Consider the following 22518-nt stretch of genomic DNA (forward strand, 5'->3'; position numbering starts at 1 on the left):
TCTGGGAGAAGTAAAAAAAGTCTACTTAGAGTAGCCCACTTAGATCAATGTGCTCCAAATCCAAACTCCACAAAATAAAAGAAGGGATCCACTTACAAAGTCCTTCTTCGGTGAGGTCAACATTTATGATGAAAAACATGAAACCTCTAGCACCTTCTTTTTGTCCTCCAACCAGGGTATTTACCCAGCCTGTGAAATAGAATATATTTAAAACTCACACACAATAGTTTATTTTTTCTTAGTTATGTTGTTCATGTACACAAACAAAATTAGAAGGTACAGTGGTACCTTGGGTTAAGAACTTAACTCGTTTCGGAGGTCCGTTCTTAACCTGAAATCATTCTTAACCTAATGTACCACTTTAGCTAATGGGACCTCCTGCTGCCGCTGCACTGCCACCGTGCGATTTCTGTTCACATCCTGAAGCAAAGGTACTATTTCTGGGTTAGCGGAGTCTGTAACCTGAAGCATATGTAACCCGAGGTACCACTGTATATGTCTTTGGTTAACATCTATGAAATTAAATACTATGAAAGAAATACTATGAAAGAACCAAATGACAGAAAGACATTGCATGGCAGACAAAATCTAAGTGCATTGGGGGCAATCCTTTGTAAAGATCTTCTGCAATGAGCAGTTTAGAATTCAGCAGATTCCCAATGCAGCTAGGCTATGTCAGTCCAAGTCTCCATCCCCAGCTCAGTTGGCAATATGCCTGTGCCCCCTTGCCACTCCTGGTGGAGCTGGAGTTGAAGCTGGTGCAGGCCCCCAAACGGGGCATTTTGAGAGCAAGGGGGACATATGCTACACATTGGTAAACATGTCCTGAGCATCACAAACAGTCATCCTGTTGATGGAATACTGGCGAGAGGGAATATACTGCATACAAATGAGATCCCTTATTATCTTTCATATAAGAAGTATTGAGCCATTGATAGGAAAAACCAAAAAGAGCATCAGTAATATAATGCGGGATTGTTTGAAATATTACAACTGCAACTTGGATTTTGTTTACTTCGCTCCTACTTTTCAGGGGCTGAGCTGTAGGGAAGCAATTTCCCCAAGGTTTCAATATCAACTCACTGCACACCTTACCTTTAGCTTTGAGTTCTGATAGAAGACTTCCTGGACCTTCATGACCAATAAGATGGCCAAGATAATGGCCAGGGTTTGATTTATAGTACTTCTGAAGATCTGGTATTGGAAACGTGACGTAAAGATTTCTAATGTCTTTGATAGGTACCACTTGGTAAAGTTGCTGTGAAACAAAAAAGCAAAATAAATCAGATTTAAACTGAACCCAGTATTTTGCCTTTACAAGGCTACTTTTCTTCTCAAATCCACCACCCACAGTTCATTACACATATGCCCATTTCATGCTTAGGCCATAACATAAAATTAATATTGCTCAACTGCATTTTCTAGCAGAACAATTAGTGAAGTTTCAGGAAGGGACCGATTACACCTACACCCACACCTTTTCCAGCCAACATACATTTGTCTTGCTGTACAAGTAATTCTGATGTGCTATGGCACTACTCAACTTATCACAGTAGTTTTCTGGACTTGCTTAAAAACACAACATAAAACTTATTTTAAAAGAAGTCACAATGCAATAAACCCACCCTGAGATGTTCTTCCTGGAAAGGATGTTCAGGGAATTCTGGTAATGGAACGTTTTTGTTCTCTACTTCAGAGAATAGCTTCACTACCAGACCTGTTAGCTCATCTAAAGATTCTGTATGCATATATTTGGGAGGAAAAGAAAGTTACACATGGTCAAAAGTTTCACAGATGTTATCCTTGATTGCTCCTTTTAGAGAAAGCCTTGATAAGCACAGTCTTAAGAAAAGTCAGTATCTAAAATCTGAATGCATTTTACACATTCTTCAATATAAAAATTCTGTGCCCAGAATAAAACCTGTCTATGTACTGTTGATGCAGCACAATGCATTCTGTGTACAGTAAGTATCTTCCTAAGGAATTAAAACTATGGAGTCTAGACTGGGAGGCAGAAAGCAGTGAGACTAAGAAAGATACGGAGATTGGAGCATGCTAGGAAATGCATGTCACTGAAGCCTGCCCTCCATGTTCTGAGTTCTGGAACATCACTGCATGTTTATATTTTAAGATTCATCTATAAGAAAATACTAGGGCTAGAAACATATACATTATATAAAAACAGACATTTTCATTGCAGCAGACACACAATCTTTTACTTCTACTACAAATCTGTAGAGTACATACATCCCTTCCTATATTTTTTTTAAGTCATCCTACAAATTAATAAGTGTAGATATTAGAAATGCTACAGATTTAAGGTAGACCTGTGGTTTAGGATTTGGAGAGTAGTTGCATTCTTTACACACCCACACCCACAAAGAGTTAAGTTCCAGTGCTAATCCATTGTAAATTGATTATATATTAAAAGTAGCTCCCAAAAAGTTTGGCATTCTTACCTCGTCCTAGAACACAAACAGCCATTAAATTTGATGAATAATAAGTGGAGTGAAACTTCAATAACTCTTGTCTTACATCTATTCCTTCTTGGTTTGGTCTAGTTTCCAAAGTGAATTTGCTTCCTACAGTACATAAATAAAAAGAAGGATGTGTTACAATAAGAGCCATGACTGGGTAAATGTGCTCAGTTCTGTAAAAACTGTTAATCCCTGCAATCACAAGAGGCGATACTGCACATATCCCTCAAACAGATTACAGCATCTGGATTGTTTTATATTACTACTACATTTATACTCTTCATTTCCTCCAATGAGCTCTGGTGGCATACATGGTTCTCCGCACCCCCTCACTTTATTCTCATAACAACAAATGATGGGCATTGTGCATGCAGATTTATATTTCTATCACATGATGGTACTTCTATTGAGTGCAAGATGTTTATCGGATTTCCTGCTTTCATGATTTCAGCAAGACCATTTGTGGCTCAGCTTGAATAGCTTGGAGTTAGGAGAATTGAAATCTGGAATTGTGTTCTCAAGGGATTGCTTCTACAAATCCTTTTTCTAAACTTTTATTTACGCAATTTTAACAGCTTTTATACACACATTGTACAGTATCCATCACTTATCTCTTTTCCTAAAACTTCCCAATCCATCTCTCTGTGACATTGTAGGGAAATCTTGATCTACTGCATATCCTGATATTTCACCATTATCATTTCAAGTCTTCCTGTTTTGATGTTATCTGCTGCTCATATGTCAACTCCTACTTGTAGATTAAATTGTATATTTTACCCTCTAAAATAATCTCCAAAACACCTCCACTCTTATCTTTATCTCATCCTTATTCCTTAGTTTCACAGTCATGGTTACTAATGCTATGTATTCTATCAATCTATTTTGCCAAATTTCCATCGTGGGTATCTCTTCTTCTTTCCGTTTTTTCGCATATACTGTTCTAGCTGCAGCGGTTGTGTACAGAAAAATACTGAGTGCCTTTTTTGGAATTGGAATATCATCACCTATTATCCCTAATAGAAAGGCCCCTGGCCTTTTGAGAAACGTGAGTTTTAGAATCTTATTTAATTCTGTGTGGATCATTTCCCAATACTCTCCAGCATATTTACATGACCACCACATATGGATCAGGGTTCCCTCCATCTTGGGGCACCTCCAGAATAAATTAGACCCATTTTTATACATTTTCACTAATTTGCTGGGTTTTGCTTAATAAGATAACAGGCAAAACCTATTCTGATATCCATAATATAAAGGTTGTGTAGAGCAGAAATACAGGTATGTTAATCATACAATTAGTGTTGTGCCTAACAACAAATGCAGTGTATATCCTCATAGTTCATGGACGTGTTCAGGCCAGCGTCAGATAGAGTGTTCTTGAGTCAACAAAGCATGGTTTGTTGGAGTAGAAATGAGCAGTTAGCTCAAGCGCTTCCTCCTCCCACCCTTGGCCTTAGATAAGACTTTCGGGATAATTAAAATAGTTTCCCCATGATACCCGACTTAGGAAACTGTGGTTAAAGTCAGGGTGGATGTCAGTCACTTGACATCATGTGACAACTTCAAATGGGCTGCCTGCCAGTGTCTATCTCCCAGTTTTTATTAATCAATAATTATTTTCTAAATTACTTCACTTTTTTCAGGCAGTGAAAAAGGAAAATCAAAAGTAGAGTTTCTAATTTCCAGTTAGCTGACTCTAACTTTGCTGCTATGCAAAATAAAGCTAAAACACAGCATTCTGGGTTGACAAAATGTAGTTATGAAAACAAGCTTAATGCAAGAAATCGTAAAATAAGTGAGGTGAAGATAATGTTCTAAAAATAACGAGAACAGGGATTTAAAGAATGATCAGCTCAATTCACAAATAGTAGTAATGAATATAGACAAGCACAAATAAGAAAAACCATTCAAGATACATAAACAAATGGTCTTATTCAATTTATGATGAATGCACAGTAGTTCAGGTCTCCGCACACTTTCATTGTGAATTACCACCCTTACAGAATAATTCAACATTGCACTTTCCTGTTTGCTTGCCAGACAGAATGATCCCCCCTCTCTTCTCCTCCCCATGCCCTGTTATCCTGACCGTCCAGAGCAGATTTGGGGGTTGTGGAGGGGGAGGAAAGCCCTGTTGCACTAATTGGAGTCCTTGCACTGGCTTCCGCTAGCACACTAGGTTAGTGGAATCTGACTTAACATCTGCACTTCACATAGCAGAGTATCTGGTGCTGCTATACTTCTTTAGGCTTCTGTTTTCTTTCTTTTTATTTTAAAGACTGCAACTACATTTGAAAATAAGAGTTTTTGAAATCATGTTTAAGACAAAAAGTGACCATTATCAGAAAGGGATCTTGCTGCCACCATTTTAAACCTAATACGTTCACCAGAGGTAATACCGATGTAATAAAAACGGACGGAATAAAACCTTAGGAGTGAGAGCTTGCATGCTGCTCTCACTTAACCAGACTTAAACCTTCTGCTATCACAGATTCAAAGCACATTTCAATCAGAAGGGTGGATGATCTATGCTGAAAAAGAGACAAGGGAAGTGAAACACACTGATTCATCTGAACTTTACTGTGGCATCAACCACAATATCTTTCTAGAAAATTTCTCAGGAATTGCTTTGTTTTCTGGTTTAGGAAGCAGTGCTGAGAGAGGTTTCTTCCACCGGTACAGCTATATAATACTTTTTCCACACTTATAAAGAAGTATTTATTCTAGTGTGGCAGCACTCACACTTTGAAACTCTCTACCCAAGTACTCTTTTATGATCTGCTTAAAACATTTTTGTTTACGCAAGCCCATCCATGTAGATGTTGACATGCTTTAATCTCTCTTCAGTCTACTGTTAATTTTAATTATCTTTTAAATGTTTTTAATTGCAGTATTTATTCTTAAACTGCTTTTTATTGGTAATTTTAATACTTCTTGTAAACCACTTATAGGCTTTGTAATTATCAACTGGTATATAAATTCTGTTAAATAAATGTGACACATTCTCAGTTGCTTTTAAAGGTGAATCAAATGCAGTAAACCACCATGTGTAAAGGCTACATCATCAAATAATTTCCATACAACATATTTTTATTTTAACACATTCTTAAAAAAAATAAATTAGATTTTCCATCATACAATTTAAGAGAAAAAGAGAAAAAAATACATAACAGAAAAGAAACATTAAATCATTATACATTAAATCATTATACAATATCCAAAAAAGAAGAAAAAGAACAAACAAAATAAAATGAACCCACCACCCTGTTTAACTTCCCTCCACCACTACTCGTCTTCTCTAGAATCAATTTTACCCTTATCATTGCATTCTGGTTGTTTTTATTTTCTCTATATACATACATATGTCACTGATAATTTATTGTTTTGATGCATTTACATTCTTAGTCTAAGCATATTAGCATGTCTTTTCTGGAGCAGTATTTTGCCATATAGTCATCAAAGCATTGCCATTCATTTTTCAGTTTTTGATTTGACTGCTGTCGTATGGATGCTGTTAGTTTAGCCAATTTTAAATATTCATTTAATTTGAAAATCCATTCCTCCTTGGTAGGTAATTCTTTAGCTTTCCATTTAGGTGCTATTACTATTCTAGCTGTGGTGGTTGCGTATAAGAAAATTATTTTTTTCGATTTCAGTATTTCTTTCCCTAATAGGCCCAGTAGGTAAGCCTCTGGTTTTTTCATTAGTGGGATTTTAAGCATTTTTTTCAACTCCTCATGTATTTCTCCCCAGAAGTACTTAATTGGGGTGCAGCTCTGACTTTAATCTTCTCATATGCAAGGTAGGCGTGCTATCTATACCTGTTGTTAAAGCCCTCCAGGTCTAATAAATCTGCTTTTTCCAAAGTGATCCATTCTTCCAGCCATACAAGGCATTCTGCTTCATAATATATTTTTTTCCAATATAAAATAATGCCTTGGAGCCTCACAGCACAGCACAGTTTAAAGGGACTCCCCAATCAAAAGCAGATCATGTGCAAATGTAATGGAAGATTAAATACCTGTTCCAAATTTACTGAAGGGGTGATTGGGATTTCCAGTAGCCTTTTCCAGCTGAAATAGTCTCCAAGCATCATTCATTAAATTCTTCTCATGCTCAGAATCAACAGCATTCACTTCTCTGTCTTTGCAGCTTTCATCAAACAGAGGGCACAAGAAAAACTGAGCAAACCTGCAAGAAAAAAAGTCAGATTTCCCAAATCAATGTTTCGACAATTACATTGTTGATAGTTTAACATATGAAATTCATGTTCAGTGTGGAGAAGCACACAATTTATTATCAGTACAGGATAGGATTTGCCCACAATTTAATTAAAACTTTTGTTCACCTGGAGCCACTCTGTTGCTAAGTAGTCTCATCACCAAGTGGGTGTTCTAATCTAGTGCAATTTACTATAATGACCTTTTTAGCAGACAGGACACAATCTATGAGCAAGACACCATCAGCTGCCTTTTTGCTACCTCAGATCTGCTTCTTCTTGCTGTTGTCTTATGAACTAGCCACTGAAAGTTTCCTTAGCAGAGGTCTGCTGTGTGTCTATGAAAATAGAGCTTTGGGACCTGATCTACACAGATCCAAAATCACCAAAGCGAACGTTACTATGCCTCTCCTTGGCCCTCAACATGAACCAAATAACTTTTTTAAAAAAAAAAAAAGTAAAAGGACACAGACCATGACATGAGTGAGGGCTGTGCAACTTGTTAATTATTTTGTCTTTGGGAAAAAAACATGCTAAATTACCTGGGAGTAAGCCCCACCAAATTCAACTTACTTCTGAGTAGACATACCTGTGAAGTAAAATCAAATATACAGCGTGCAGCAGTAGCTTGAATATCCCTATTTTCACCAAATATAAAATTCCACAAAGAGCCTTTGAGAGTCAGCTGATAAATATGCAACATATGCTGAGAGTGTAAGCAGAATATATTTATAGAACAAACATATGTGAGGTTCCTATGCAACACTTTCATGGCTATGTAAAGTAACAGCAAAATGCTAAACCATATGAAGTTTTTAAGACACTCGCCATACTGTTGATGAGTCTCTCCTCACTAAAAACCTATTTTGATATACTACCGCAAGGGCTCATTCCATATGTTTTCTTTTATCGCTGTTATTCCCAAGATGTTTAAAGTATTTCAGTAATTTAGTCTTTACAATTGTATTAAAGTCATTATTATGAAAAAGTAGAAGTAATAAATACACTAAATAATGTTATCATCTGGTAGGACTCCCATGTTAATTGTGCTTGCTGGAAAGACAAAACCAAACCAATATATTTAATCATTAATAGATATGCTCACCTGTCCAGGGCACCTTCCAAGTGTTCATGTGATACATCAAAATAAAAGTTGGTGTGTTCTCCACTGGTAAAAGCATTTGAACTTCCTGCGTGTTCACTGAGAAATTGGCTGTACTCATTTTCTTTTGGGTATTTCTCAGTTCCCAAAAAAAGCATATGTTCACAAAAATGGCTTAACCCAGCAATGTTAGGGGGATCAGATAATGACCCTATGAATAGGAGAAATGGGCAGAAATAGAGTCTTACTTTAAAAGCTGATACACAAATTCAGTATAAAGCAATCAAATCATCCAGAACAATCAACATTTTAACACTTTTCTCTGGGTCAGAGAAATCATCTTACTGATTATGATTGCAAATATTTAGGAAATTATATAGCTCCATTTCCCTTTGCAGAAAAGCTAGGCTGGAATGCATCTGCTAGTATACAGCTGCTTCATACTAACTTTAGAGAAGCTATAGGAAAGGTGTTAGCTGGAAATCAGAGGCAAGTGGTTTATGTGAGCACCCCAAGCACTTCAAACTACAAAGAAAAGATATTTGATAAAGCAGGACATACATATGTAACCATTTTGGTTTTTGGTTTTTAATCAGAACATCTAGTAACAACCATGTTCTAATTTCATGTTTGCTTAACATGCAAATACATTATTTTTAGGCCTACTATCTGACTTCTCAAACATATTACACAAGGAATAATTTTCATATGACATGCCATATGCCATTAATTTGACATGCCATATGCCATATGCAGACACACTGGGAGCTTAAGCGCAGAAGGATATGGAGCATATAAATTGAGTTCTTCCATCATTCATCCTTGAAAAACTTAAACCTGCTTTAGAACAAGTAATTTATACAGCCAGTTTTATGACAAACCTAACTTCTGAGGCTAATCTGGCTAAGGCTACAATCCTACTTCCATTTACCTGGGAGAAAGCTGCACTGAATTCAACAGGACTTACTTCTGAATAGAAATGGATAGCCAGCACTGTAAGACTGCTAACCTATACACATCTTCCTGGGAGTTCAATGGAGTTTTGTGCACTTCCAAATAATGTCAACTTCCAAGTAAGCAAAACTAGGATTGGAGCCTCAGTGTAGAATGTAGAAGGTTGTAAACCATTCTTTTTAAAGTTATCGCATTTGAATTAGATTACAGTGCAAAACCAAGTTACAATATATTATAGATGATCATATACCTATGTGTACATCAAGTGCAGCTGAAGACTTGTCTGTAGTGGGGTCACTGATAAGCATTGCCTTGATGCCATTTGCCAGTTCTAGCCCACGATACTCTCTTTTATCTTCAGGTGATTTGATAATATCATTTGCTATTCTTTTAATAGCAAGATGACTCATTTTGTTGTGTGTTGCTTGCTGAAGCCTAAAAAAAAAGCAGTAGAAGTTAAAGCGATATCTCAGTTCAAATAGCCTAAGAAAGAAAAGGGGGAGACGCATCTGCAACTCAAGAACACTCAACTCTAGAAGGTCCAGATCAAAAACTTATTGTCCACAGTCCAACACTGTAAGGCGTACTTAAGTTCACTGAAATCAATAGACTACAGCTATATTACTTCCTTCAAATGTAGAACAGCTCTGAGTGCATGCAATAACAAGTTGGCCTAATAATGGTCACAGTGAATCCAGTTTATTAATATCTATTTTATAATATTTCAAAGCCTGTACTTTATTTCCTTTTTATCTGTAACAATATAGTTGCTGTCAGCCTTCACTAACTGATAATATTGGCTATATATTGAAAAAAGGTGCAATGTAAAATCAACATATGCTTGTCTAAATAAAAGCATTCTTTCAGTTATGATGCAGTAAAGCCTAGTTTATAACATCATTTTCATCTGCCAAGAGTAGATTTAATGAGTAGCTCTTTAAATCCATGATGAATTGCTTTACAGTGAATATAGAATGCTAGAGAGCCAAAATGAACTGACCAAGCAGGTTCAAAATGTCACAACCACACTCCCAATGACAAGCCAAAAACAGTTTACTTCAATGTCTGTGATTCTGTGAATTAATTCAAGCCCACATGAAAGGTGAAGTCATTCATGCTGGGCTATTTACCTGACTACACCCTTATTCGGAACTGAATAAATATAATTGCATTTCCTGTATTTGTTCATGCTACATACACCCTATTCCTGACCTGTCATTGATCTAGCTAGAAAATAGGAATAAAAGAAAAGAAGAAGCATAGAAAAATAATAAAACCATCCCTGCACATATTCCAGGTACCAGGCATCATTGCAAGAGCTTCTTGTTCTGTCATGCCTTTGCATACAGTCTCCTGTTTCTTGGCTTTCATGTAAAGCATATAAATATATATTTAAAATATATGCCTAAAAGGAACAGCATGCCTTCTGCAACCTGCCAAATAAAAATGCATTTGTGCTGCAATTCTATCCACACTTACCCAAGAGCAAGCCAAACTGAAAACTATGAGACTTATTTCTTAGTAGAAAGACACAAGATCAGCCTGTTAACAAGGTCCCTTTTCAGTTCCTAGATCATTCTCGCCTCTTTCACCCAAGTATCTTGTACTCTGCAAACTAAAGTGCTGAATGATTTGTTCCCAGTGTCTCCTGGCAATTACACCACCAGGCTGAAACACTGAAGACAAATACAAAGTGTATTAGCTATTTGGAGCAGAACAGCATCACATTACGATTGTTCTAAATAATTCATTTGATAAAACTACAAAGCTATTCCATCATTACTGTTACTGCCACAAAAGTAAAGAAACTTCAAAAGGAAAAATAACAGCATAGAATTTTGGGAACAGTGCTATTTACTTTTTTAAAAAAAAAGTAACAGAAGAATGTGAAAAATTAAGGCTTAGAGGAAGGCGAAATAAGTACTAGAGAATAGTGTGTTTAAGGAATATTACATATCTAGGCCAAAATCAGACCACATATTTAAAGACTACGTTCAGCCATCACAATCGCACACCCCAAATAGTTAGCAAGGTCTACAAAAAGCATTTTGGGTTCCACACAGTCAATTCTCATGCAACTGTGCAGAGGACATCCATCCATATGGAATAGTGGATATTTTTAAACATTTTAATAGAGAAACATAAATAAAAATAAACTTACTTGCATAAATATTTTTATGTTCTCCAATCAATCTCATACTGACCATGGGTTAAACCACATAGTAAAATTCCACTGTCTACTGACACTATCAAAGTCCATAGCCCTCACTTATATACTAAACATTTTACATTGATGTTTTATGCAAACCAGTTTGATCTCAGCTACAGCACACTGCATTTCTAAAATCAAGGTGTTCATCTTGCTCTGTATAGACTTCCTCATCCCTCATTGAGAACTGTGCTAACCTATGAAACAGCAGATGTCAACAAGACAAGCCAAAGAAAAAATAGTCAAAAGATACCATGCCAAAGAGCAGAGGTTGCAGACAGGCACAATTAAGAATCAAACCGAGGGATCAGGCAGCTGTAGAAGTGAAAGCCTGTAATAGCAACAACTGCTCCAGTAACAGAGGAGTAGGATAAATTAATAAGAAATAATAGTTAAAAAGTAGGGGTTTAGTGGGGTTTAAAAGAACAGAAGGAAATAGAGCCAATATGATACACGGATGTCATATTTGAGAGTTGAATAGGTATTCAGTTCAGACAGAAGTCGGACTCTATGGAGCTTATGTTGGGATTCAGGTTCAAGTTCGGAGTTCAACAGTGCACCAGCTGCCCAGCTGATTTCCTAGCTAAGATTGTGGACATGAGCTGAGACCTAGTATTGGAGTGACCAGTGGAGCATAAAAGGAACTAACTTGTGTTCCACAAGCCTCACTCTGCCACTAATGCTTTTTAACATCTATATGAAACCGTTGGTACATACCATCCAGGACTTTGAGGTGAGACATCATTCATATATTGATACCACCCAGTCCAGGAATCGCTTAGTTCTGAACCAGTGACTAGAATGTCACAGCCAGTAATTCGGAGGACCAATTGAGGAGCCACCAAGGGAAGAAGGCTCAGAGCCCAAAGAATGGTAGTGGGACAACGATGAGTAGTCAGAGGGAGAAGACTGGGAAGTTGAGATGTTGGAAGCTGAAGGGATAACAGGGCTCAGTGAGTTGGGAGAGTGTGGCAGAAAGAAGTCAAGAATCAGAGGCTGAAGCTGGAGAGTAGAAGAAGGGAGGTCAAAAGGCAGAGATGAGTCAGGCTGGTGAAGAGTCATGGGTGTCTCCCTCTCCTGCTACAAGTTCCCCCTCCCAACTCACAGAACCAAGAGAGGGATAAAATGGGCAAAGCAGACAGACTGCACACAGGCAAAGTCTCCAATTGCTTGCATGAAGCCCTGGAGAGGAGGAGACTTAAGACAAGGAGTACTCAGCTAAATCTGTGAAGACTGAGAGTTAACTTCAGCTGTGTGATTTGCTGCCTGGCTTGCTCTGTGACATAGAAGGTGTGGATGTGGTCAGCCAAACTAATTGTATCCAGACAAGTCAGAAGAGATGTGAGTAAATAACCCTAAAGCATTGGAGGAAGGTTATGCACATAATCATCTAATGTTTGGAGCCTAGGCATAGTCTTGGACAGACTCTGCAACTATTTAAATCAATGAGATCTCACCCCACTGACCCATGTTTTTATCACCTTGAAAATCAAGTAATGCAATGTGTACTACGTTCAGCTGCCCTCATAAATGACTCATGAGCTACAGCTAGTACAGAATATCACTGCTTACTTCCTGATGAACATGGGGAGGTGATTAACATCTAATCAATTTTGCAGGAACTGTACTAGTTTCCTGAGAACTTCTGAGCCTAATTCAGTATCATGGTGCTTCCCTTTAAACCAGAGAAAGCTAACCTGTGACCCTATAGTTGTTTCTGGACTACAACTTCCATCATCCCCGACTATGGGGATGGGTCATGTTGACCACAAGCTCCCTATCCCTGCTTTAAATCATGCACAGCCTGGACCCAGCATTCATCAATAGGGACCACCTGTCTCTGTATTATGGTGTAACGATAAAAGATCAAGTCCTGCTCTGTATTTCCTCAGGAAGTGAAATGAGCAGCTAAAAGCCAGCCTTTCATTTGTTATCACTCCGAGATTCTGGAATAACTTCCTAAATGGATTTTTTTAAATAAAAAAAGTCTGTCTTGATGGCATTCTGGAGGGATTTGCAAAGTATTTTACATGAAGTAGACAGAAGATAAATAGGATGCTTTGGAGTGGTATGACTTTTATTATTAGGTTGTGGTTTTTTGTGCTTTTATGTTCTATCAGATTTTAAGTACTGCTTTTCATTTTAATGCAAAGTGCACTGAGCTTAGTAAAAGTAGCATACAAATGTTTTGAGGCACAGACACTGGACTGGAAGTAAGAGGAAAGGGTCCACAGAATGCGTCCAAGTCATGTTTTTCACTCAGATAGCAACCAGAAGAGTGCATTTTGCATTTAAGCTGTGGGCCTTTCCCAATTTATACTCGAGCTAAGAAGCTGTATATAAAGTACTGCTTTGGCTGATTGGCCTCAATGCTGACATTATGGAACAGTTAACAACATTTACCTTTTGATCCACAGTTAAGGATGAGTCCTAAATTAGAGTAATAAAGCCTGTAATGAACAATATGTTGCAAAATATAGCACAAGGTAGAGCAGAAGGATTCAAATGGCTACAATGTCAGAAATTCCCACAACCGACAAATTCAGGCATGACACCCACAGAAGCCAATGTTTTCATTAAATAAAATTCACCAGCTGCACAAGTCCTGCCAAATGGCAATCAGGTTAATGTAACTTCTCACCTCTTCTATAACGAAGACAGCATTCAGAGCTTTGGAGGAATTCATTAAAACTCACTACTATCATATACAAATAAAAAATAACCAAGTCCATTCCCTAACATAGTTTTTAGCCTAGTCCTCCTTATACACATTCCTTGTTGACCTTAAAAAAACTCTTAAAGACAGGGAGTGAAGATGAGGGGGCTGATATTGTGACATATTTCCTAAAGTAATAGTGACATTTAAAGGCACATCAGCCAATAACAAGCTTTTTTTTTTTTACATATTACTCTCAGTAATGAAAAAGAGGCATTTTTATCAATGTACAGATCTATTTAAATACATTACAGTTCAGTAGTTTTAAGTCACACTTTTTATATTGTTCAATGTGATACAACACAAAAAAGATCTAGCAGTGTCACCCCCATTATCTCCACAGTCAGACTTCAACCACATCTGCATCATCACTCATGTCCCAAGCAAGTGGTGTGGTGAAGTACCATCACTCACCTGACCTCTGGTCAGTTGTTGCTCTAACCAGGAGGTGAAGCCATGTTGGTACAGTGCTCTTACTGGTGTGTTTGTACCATGCTGCCCTTGCTACTGCCTTTTCCCTCCCAATAGTCCTCCAGCTAAGCAGCAGCAACATGAGGGCACTACATGTTGGTGGTGACACTACACCACCTGCTACTTACCCCAAGTAATTTAAAAATCTCTGTAACTACTAAGTTCACTGTTTGGAAGTCACTGGCTATATCTAGTAATCAAGGAAGTGAGATAGATCATAGAATTGTAAGCTTGGAAGGGACCTCAAGGATCATCTAGTCCAACTCCCCTGCTATGCAGAAATCACTAGTGACTCATGTTAAGTTTGTGGTCTACTTAGACCCCTAAAGCCTTTTCACATGTACTACTGTCAAGCGAAGTGTCCCCCATCTTATATTTGTGCAGCTGGTTATTGCTGCCTATGTGCAGAACCTTAGATTTGTCCCTATTGAAATTCATTTTGTTAGTTTGGCCCATTTCTCCAGTCTGTTGAAGTCATCTTGAATGCCAATTGTGTCTTCTGCAGCATCACCTACCCCTCCCAGTTAGGTGTCATCTGCAAATTTGATGAGCATCCCCTCAATTCCTTCATCGAAGTCATTAAACAGACGTTAAACAACAGGCCAGACTTGTCACTTTTTTCCAGGATTAAACGCTTTAAGAATTATGATGTTTTAAAGACTTTTACATACATAGTGTTGACAAACTCAGCTACAAATATCTCTACTCTACCTAATTCATAAATCTAAGTCAAAAGTACCTCCAGAAATGTATAAATGGCATCTCCCTGAATCCCGCTTTTGTCATGACGTTTTTAAATTGATAACTGTCTGCTTTATTTTAGAATCCCGAGTTTAGTTCTTGTTCAAATGCTACATAGAAGCAGAAAAGAAAATGAATCCTAGAGTTGATAGATCTCACTATAGGTAAGAATCTGTTTCCTTCTGCATGTTACAGCAAAAGCATGACTCATCCCTACTTGCGCTTCCTATGCATCTAATTTAACACACACCTTGGCTTTCACAGTTCCTACTTTTTTGTCCTGGCAAGGGCTCTGTGTCTTTATTAGGCCTCTGACATGTAACAAATTTGCCAAGCAATGGTACATAGTCTTCAGAAAGCTACATCTGTTGAAATTCTACCTGTTATGCAGCTGTTAGAGGCACAAAAAACTCATCATAATTATGAATATACTTTCAACAGAAGCTAAATGCACTTGCTAAGGTGGTACCTAATAATACTTCTGGGAACAAGTATTGAACTAGCATGTGACAGTCTGAGTAATCTATATTTATAGCAGCTTAAACACTGACCTGGAATAACCCAGATAATGAGATCAATTAATTTCCAGTTCAATTAAAAACAGGACTTTTCCTATGGAGATACAGTTTGGATGTATAGCGGCTTATTCTTCCCTCTCTCTCTGCCTCCTGGATATTTTTATAGAGAAACGCATTACTTACATGCCATATATTAGTGACACTTCTCACAACCTCAACAGGGAAATGACTTTCATCAAATTAGTTCCTAAGCTTGTGCAAGGCAAACCAGAGCTCATTAACAATAAGCATTCTTCTAAACAAGAATATGATCACCCCCCCCCAATTCACCACTTGTATATCTTTTTGCTTTATATATCTAGATATATAAAGCGTATCTTTATACTTCCTGGGGATTCTCAATAATAACCAGTTCTGAAATAGTTAATACTGTACTATTAAAGAGGAGATGTTGTACGATGGCACACATCACGGATGCAAAGTTTGAGTTGCTTTCAACAGAACATTTTTATGATGAAAGTGGCTTGCAACTGAGATCTAAACAATTGCGTGGGAAGGAGTTACAGAAAGGATACACACAAAAACACATACGACTCCCAAGCTGTTTATAAAGGCTTTTAGAATGATTTAGAGCAGTGTTTCCCAACCTTGGGCCTCCAGCTGTTTTTGAACTACAATTCCCATCATCCCTGATCACTGGTCTTACTAGCTAAGGATGATGGGAGTTGTAGTCCAAAAACAGCTGGAGGCCCAAGGTTGGGAAACACTGATTTAGAGGAATGCTTCTGTCATAAGCATTTATTTTCAGTAATGATAAACTATGTTTATAATTTCTAGAAATAAAGAGGACCCATAGTGTTATACAACACAATAAACTAAAATTAAATTATGAACATAATGACATTAATTGAAATAAGAACCCTCACAAGTGCTGTACAAAGTTCTGGCATTTCAGGTGCTGTCATTAAAGGGTAGCCACACAGGAAGTGGCTCAAATGGAATAACAGGAAGGATAAATGCTGTTATTCTTGTATTGAGCAAGGGGTTGGGCTTAATGGCTTACAAGCCCCCCCCCAATTCAATCATCATATACAAAATTATTTGGTGGCAATAACAGGCATTAACATGCTTAGAAGAGGAAACAGAGAAGTTTCACCGAAGTGAGAATAAGACAGAGGAAAAAATACACAACAGTCCATTTCGAAAAGATGTTTTTTCATACCATGCACAGTGCAGCAACACAGAAGCAGATGCTCACAAAGCCTGATGTTCTCTGGCAATAACTTAATGGGAAAATATCAGTGAGGTGCACAGGGGTCTGCAAGAGCTGAACTGAAAGGTTAATTTACTGCAGCACGTAGGACTTTCTTTGCACAATGAAGAGAAAGATTGCTATCTCATATCAAAACAAGTAGGAAGCCCAAAATGATCCAGCTACATCCCTAGCTGACTATCTTGCATCACTCAAAGGTCACTGTTTTTCTACAGAATTGTGAACTCCATCCAGCAGATATAATAACCAGATCTATTCACCTGATACCTCTCTTTCCTCACAAAATAAAGGGTCAAGAGCTCCTGATCTTACTGATTGTCAATGCCTTCAACCTTTGATATATCTGAAGTATAATTTTTTATCCCAGAAAACCAGATAAGACTCCCTGCCCTTGCTCTGGTCTGCATAATTATCTCTTCTTTTTAATCTCTGTAGAACTCATTTTATTATGATTATCCCCCCCCCACACACACACCTTAGGAAAATAATGAAACTAGCTTTTTATCTTGCTTCCCCTTTTCCTTCATTTCCCTTGTAGTTTAAGATCACATTTCTTTCGGCCTTCCAACAGTATTCCTCTCTAATTGGCTGGTTTCCCACTGTCCCTTCCATTTTCACAAGGGCCCACACAATCTAATGTTTCAGTGACAAAGGATGGAGACAGACTACTAATCATGGGAACACTACTTAGAATTGATCCCAATGGTAGTTTAAGTGTGTGATGAGCTGGTTGCTGGGAGGGTTCTACTCACTTACTTCATAGGGTACTTATAAATAGGAACCATGTGACAAACTGGTATCTGTTTCTATCTGGGAAATATGTCAACCAATATTTTAAATATTAAGCCACCCTGTATACTACAAAAAAAAACTAGTTAAAAAACTGGACTGCACTCTCGCCAGCTGCTTTAACCAAAAAAAGTAACACAATTTTTTCCTAACCACTTTTGTTGTTTCCTGTAATCGATTCTTATCTAGTAGGTACCTTAGAAATATAAAAGAAAGCCAACCTATACCCTCTCTTTGTTATTTGCTGCTGTATGATCACCTTATAACAGGGATGGCTAACCTCAGTTCAGGTCTGATCTGACCCCTTAAGCAAATTTTTCTAGCCCTCCCAGAACTCTGATTTTTGCTGCAGAAGCAAAAAAGAAAGAAAATGAAACAGACACAGTGCTGGAGTGGGAAGAGCCCAGTGCCCCAAAGGGAATTCGAATCACTCTCCAGTGTCATGAGATTGATCATCTGAGCAGAGAGGGAATGATAATCACCCTCAGCGATGGATCAGCTGGGGTGGGGAGGCTGTCTGCCTGTGGATATTGTGTGTAAGAGTGTCTGCACGCATGCAACATGCAAGTACATTAATGAGTGTGTGGCAGCCACACCTACTACTGGAATGGGGCCCCTAAGTGAATCCCTCAAGTCAAAGAAAGTTACCCTGCCTTACAGAGAGAAGACTCAATTAACATGCTACACAAATTTTCTATCAAGATACTAACCTTTTATGAAATCAGCAACCTAGGGCCTGATCTGTCAAGAAAAATGGCACTCTTGCTTTAAGCCTCTGTGAGAAACAGTTATATATCAGTAATTGGGATGAGTTCATCAGTTTGAAGCACCTGCGTTATCTCACCTTCCTGTGTCTCAAGGTCAGCGACTGGGCCTGCTAATCGAGAATTGGCTTTAGCTGTGAGAATGCACATATGCCCAAGTTCAGGAAGCTTCTAAGCGTTTTGATTGGCCCAGGGGACTCACCCCAGTTGCTATACATTTTTACTATAAAGTTAGCCATTGCCTTCACCCCTTTGTCTCTTCTTTCCTGTTGCTTGTACCTGTTTCTTTGTAACGCCTGTAAGATCCTATTTTCTGTGCTAGGGAAGCTTTTGGGTCACTGTTTTAAAAAGTTAGTTTCATGATTCCATTCATAATTGTCAATTGTATTTAAGATCTGCACTTTTTATGGGACTTTCACATGCTTCCCCCTTTTCTTTTGAATAACTATCTCATTTAAGATGGGTGTCTGTCTTTTGGGATAAAGCCTTGGTACTGAATCCAGTTCCTAAGTGCCCTGCTTTTAACTTCTCCTTCTCTGATATCCTAGAAGTAAGGGTCTCTCAGCCCAGGCTGGTTGAACTTAAGGAGTGGTGGTAGTATACTATATTGCAGGGTTGGTTTTATACCCTGCTCAGTAGACAAGATCTGAAACATCAAGAACTGTGCCCAGGGATTTGAGGTAGAAGTTCTTGACATCAATGTAGCCCACAACTGTGACACACATTTCAGATTCAATGATACACTGGTACTATAAATCTAATGGGATCAAGAGAAAGTAAGAGAACATAATTTCATACTCTGACATTGAAATGGAGATACTCTGTTAGCAAACAGGAGCCACAGCCCAAAAAAATTGGGGGGGGGGGAGAGAAGTTAAAAAACCTTTTTCTGGAGATGATAGAATTTCTTGTGAATAAGAAAAAATAACAAACAAAGTGAACAAAAGGCGTAACAGTGTAGGATGGGAGCCTGGATGGATTATCTCATTGTATTAGAATTGGCCATGTCCAAACATTCATAGGGTGGATAGAAAATCCAACTACTGTCTATTGCTCCAGCAAAACGAAGCTATCTTCTGTTGTGCGATTCAGCAACTATTTGATCAATGAATTAAACATTGTGCCCAACTGGAAAGGTATCCTCAATTTACCTTTTAAAAAAATCAGTATTGATAATGTATTAAAAAGTTCAAAGAACATTTTAGAAGTACCATTTCCTCCAGGAAGACACAGGAGGGCTGAGATATCTAATCATCTGAAGAACTTTTAATGTGCAAATATATGCAGAGCAACTAAAAATTAAGATTTCTTTAAATGGGAGATAGCCCTACTTCTGATGTTGTGTACAGTACATGCATGTGGTACACATACGGGCAGGAAAGAATAATTAAAGCATGAAATAATCTGAAGTGTTGCCAACTCATTTTATGGATTGTGTTGTTGAAACCTTTGTCTCACTTCTTTAAAAAATTTACTGATGCAGTTATGTGGGCCTAATTCCAACAGAATCAAGGGGTGCATTTATTTCCAACATATATCAGAGTATTAAGTTACCTTTGGTGAAAGCTTCTCAGTCATCCTTTCTTAATATGTTAGCAACAGATTTATATTTAATAAATAGATCAAATAATTTTTTATAATAGTTCTTAAGTTCAAAAATCTTGCTACTACATGACACATTCACTGGAAACCTGTACAACCTGATCTTATTTATGTATGTTTAGTGGTAGGCAACTCCCACCAAGTTCAATGGAGCTTAATTCCAAGAGCACTTTGTTGCACCTCATCTTACTACATTAACCTAAGCCTATACATTTTCAAAGCTTTGCATGCTTTTGTTCAGCACTGTGGTTGTTCTTCCTCATACAGACCAATCTGTCAGAAAACAGATGCCCTATATACCTGCTGTACATTGTACTTAAAACTACTGTATTTAAACTAACTGTTGCCTCATTTGTATTTAAGTATGTTTTCTGAGTACAAGCCAAATCCTACTCTGTTCAATTATGGCATACCTTTTGAATTCAAAATGATTTATGGTGCAATTGTACAGCTGTCTACTAAGAAGTCTTATTTAGTTCAGTGGGGGCTTACTCCCAAGTAAGTGTGTTTAGCATTGCTGCATGTGTTCTATAAAGTAAAACAGTTGTTAAACAGTGTCAAAACGACAGTTTTGAATGGGTGGGGAGAGAAGCTTCCTTCCTGCGGAACAACTTATAAAGGTGTCTAATGCATTCCTAACTTACATAATGTTGGGCTAACATGGTTCCCGATTCTTGCTCTAAACAAAGTTGTCTGCACTGTGTTTTTAAGTCCACATGAAAGCCATGAAAGCATTAAAAGCTAATCCTCTTCAAAGACAACGGAGATCTGATAAACCTGTTACGTACACACTTGCAGGGAAGTACTTTCCACCAGCCCTGTAGGTAAACAACTAATATTGCCAACTCATGCAAAACAGTCGCACTTGAACAGCAACACGATATTGCAAAACCCTCGCCTGCATGCATGTATTTTGTGCTCTCGTTTCTGACATCCACACACACTAAGAGAAAAGCATTCGTGTACCCGACGGCGACACAGTATTTAAAGACGATCGCAGTTTGCGAAGAAAAAAAACTCGATTTCCCAGATTTTTTCTGCGAAAAAAACATTCTTTCGCTCGAACTTCAGCGATCGTTCGCCGCTTGCTAAGTTCTCCCCTTAGTAAACCGGTTACGACCAATGTGACGTTGAATTCCTCCCATTAAAAACATGACTCCCAGCAAAAAATACAAGGGGTGGGCGGAGGGGCAGGGAAAAGAAAACAACCACTAAGCGTTGTTTGCGCCAGCTGTTTACGACTTGCTTACTCCTACTTGCACCACTACACCCGACACAATCGCTTGGGGGCTATTTCGCAGCCGCATACGACCCCCTTTCTTGCCTACCAGAGTCACTTCGCAGAGTCGGAGAAAGAGGCCGCTACGCCGCCCCTTCCCCTCAAAGCCAAGCCTCCCTCCTTAAACAGCTCAGTGCCAGAGTCCACCTTCCCTTCCCCCACGGCCTCGCATTAGCGCTGATTCACCCGCTCCCAGGTAGAGTTCCCCCTCCAAAAAAATCACACACATTTAACCGCCTGTTATACAACCAGGGCAGAAACCCAGGTGGGGGGGGTGGAGAGACACATCCCACCCCACCCTCCTCCTCGCGCCTCCTCAACGGCTTACACAACGGAAAGAGGGAGCGGGGGGGGGCGCGCGCACACACCACACACCCCTCTTCCCCCCCCCCGTTAATACTACTACTACTACTACTACTACACTGGCACACAACACCCCCATTTTGGGGCAACGGCGCGCCGCGTGGCGGAGGAGGTGGGGAAGGAGACACGATACCCGGAGACGAAGAGCCGCTGTCGCAGCGAAAGCAGGCGAGGCGGAGCGAGAGGCCGGGCGAAGCAGCAGCCCCAGGAGAGCAGCACAGTCCTGCTGAGGAGAGGAATAAGCCGGGGAAACCACTGCCGCATTATATCCCGGCCCTGCCTGTTGTCGCCGGTGCTCAAGCCCGGCCTACCTCTCCGCCGCTCCTCCCTCAGCTGAAGCCGCTTCTGGCCGGCGGAGGCGCCATTTTCTCTGCCCTCGTTTACCCGGCGGAGTGTCGCTGCTGCCCTCGCCCACCTCCTCCTCCCTTCAAGCCCCGCGCCGAGGCCTGGAAGCACTTCTGCTGCTCCTACCTGGGGCCGAGGGGAACCAAGTCGCCTTCCTGCGGAGGGACCGCTAAGAGAGAGACCGAGGGCGGCGGCGGCGGTTGCAGAAGCGACGCGGCGGGAAAGCGCCTGTTGCTGCTGCTGCTGCGGTATAAAAGGAGCAAAAGGCCGCCGAGCTGTCTGCTGCTCTCCTCGATCGCGGGGTGGAGGGATTCCCGTTATGGAGAATGATGACAGCCTGGTTTCTAAGACACTCGCCCTTTGCACGCTTTGCTTCGATAGTCGACCCCGTTTAAACTTCCGAGTTAAAAGCATGCACGTGCGAAAGGAACTAGCACGTGGGTGGAACGCCCCAGCGCGCGCGCTCTCATTCTGCTTCTCCGGGAGACCCTCCTAACTATATACACTTACCTAGGGGGGGAGCGAGTCTTTTGCTTGCGATTAAAATGGGTTAGGAGACATCACCGCTCGAGCCCGGGATCCTTCCGATTCCGGAAGAACAACGCGATATGCGGCAGGGGCTGTTGCCGGCGGATGGCTTGCTCGGCACGAGCGTCGGCAGACAACAGCCTACTTACTAGACGATTGTACGTATGC

General features: G+C 39.4%; 1 protein-coding gene across 7 annotated transcripts in view; it reads right to left on the reverse strand.

Moving 5' to 3' along the window:
- The window catches only part of IDE (insulin degrading enzyme), a 49798-nt gene extending 27455 nt beyond the window's left edge, over window positions 1–22343 (reverse strand). For 2 of the 7 annotated variants that reach the window (XM_081911621.1, XM_081911620.1), the window contains exons 1-8: window positions 21611–21782; window positions 9003–9187; window positions 7802–8009; window positions 6499–6668; window positions 2460–2582; window positions 1626–1738; window positions 1096–1258; window positions 97–189 (exon numbers count right to left, since the gene is read on the reverse strand). In XM_081911621.1, the coding sequence (XP_081767747.1) occupies window positions 97–189; window positions 1096–1258; window positions 1626–1738; window positions 2460–2582; window positions 6499–6668; window positions 7802–8009; window positions 9003–9187; window positions 21611–21741 (1186 nt within the window). In that variant the 5' untranslated portion in view covers window positions 21742–21782. The other 5 variants (XM_081911624.1, XM_081911625.1, XM_081911622.1 and 2 more) reach the window with 5 other exon arrangements.
- Window positions 22344–22518: the final 175 nt, after the last annotated feature.

Source organism: Podarcis melisellensis (assembly GCF_964234715.1).
Source record: "Podarcis melisellensis genome assembly, chromosome: 5".
Lineage (NCBI taxonomy): Eukaryota > Metazoa > Chordata > Lepidosauria > Squamata > Lacertidae > Podarcis > Podarcis melisellensis.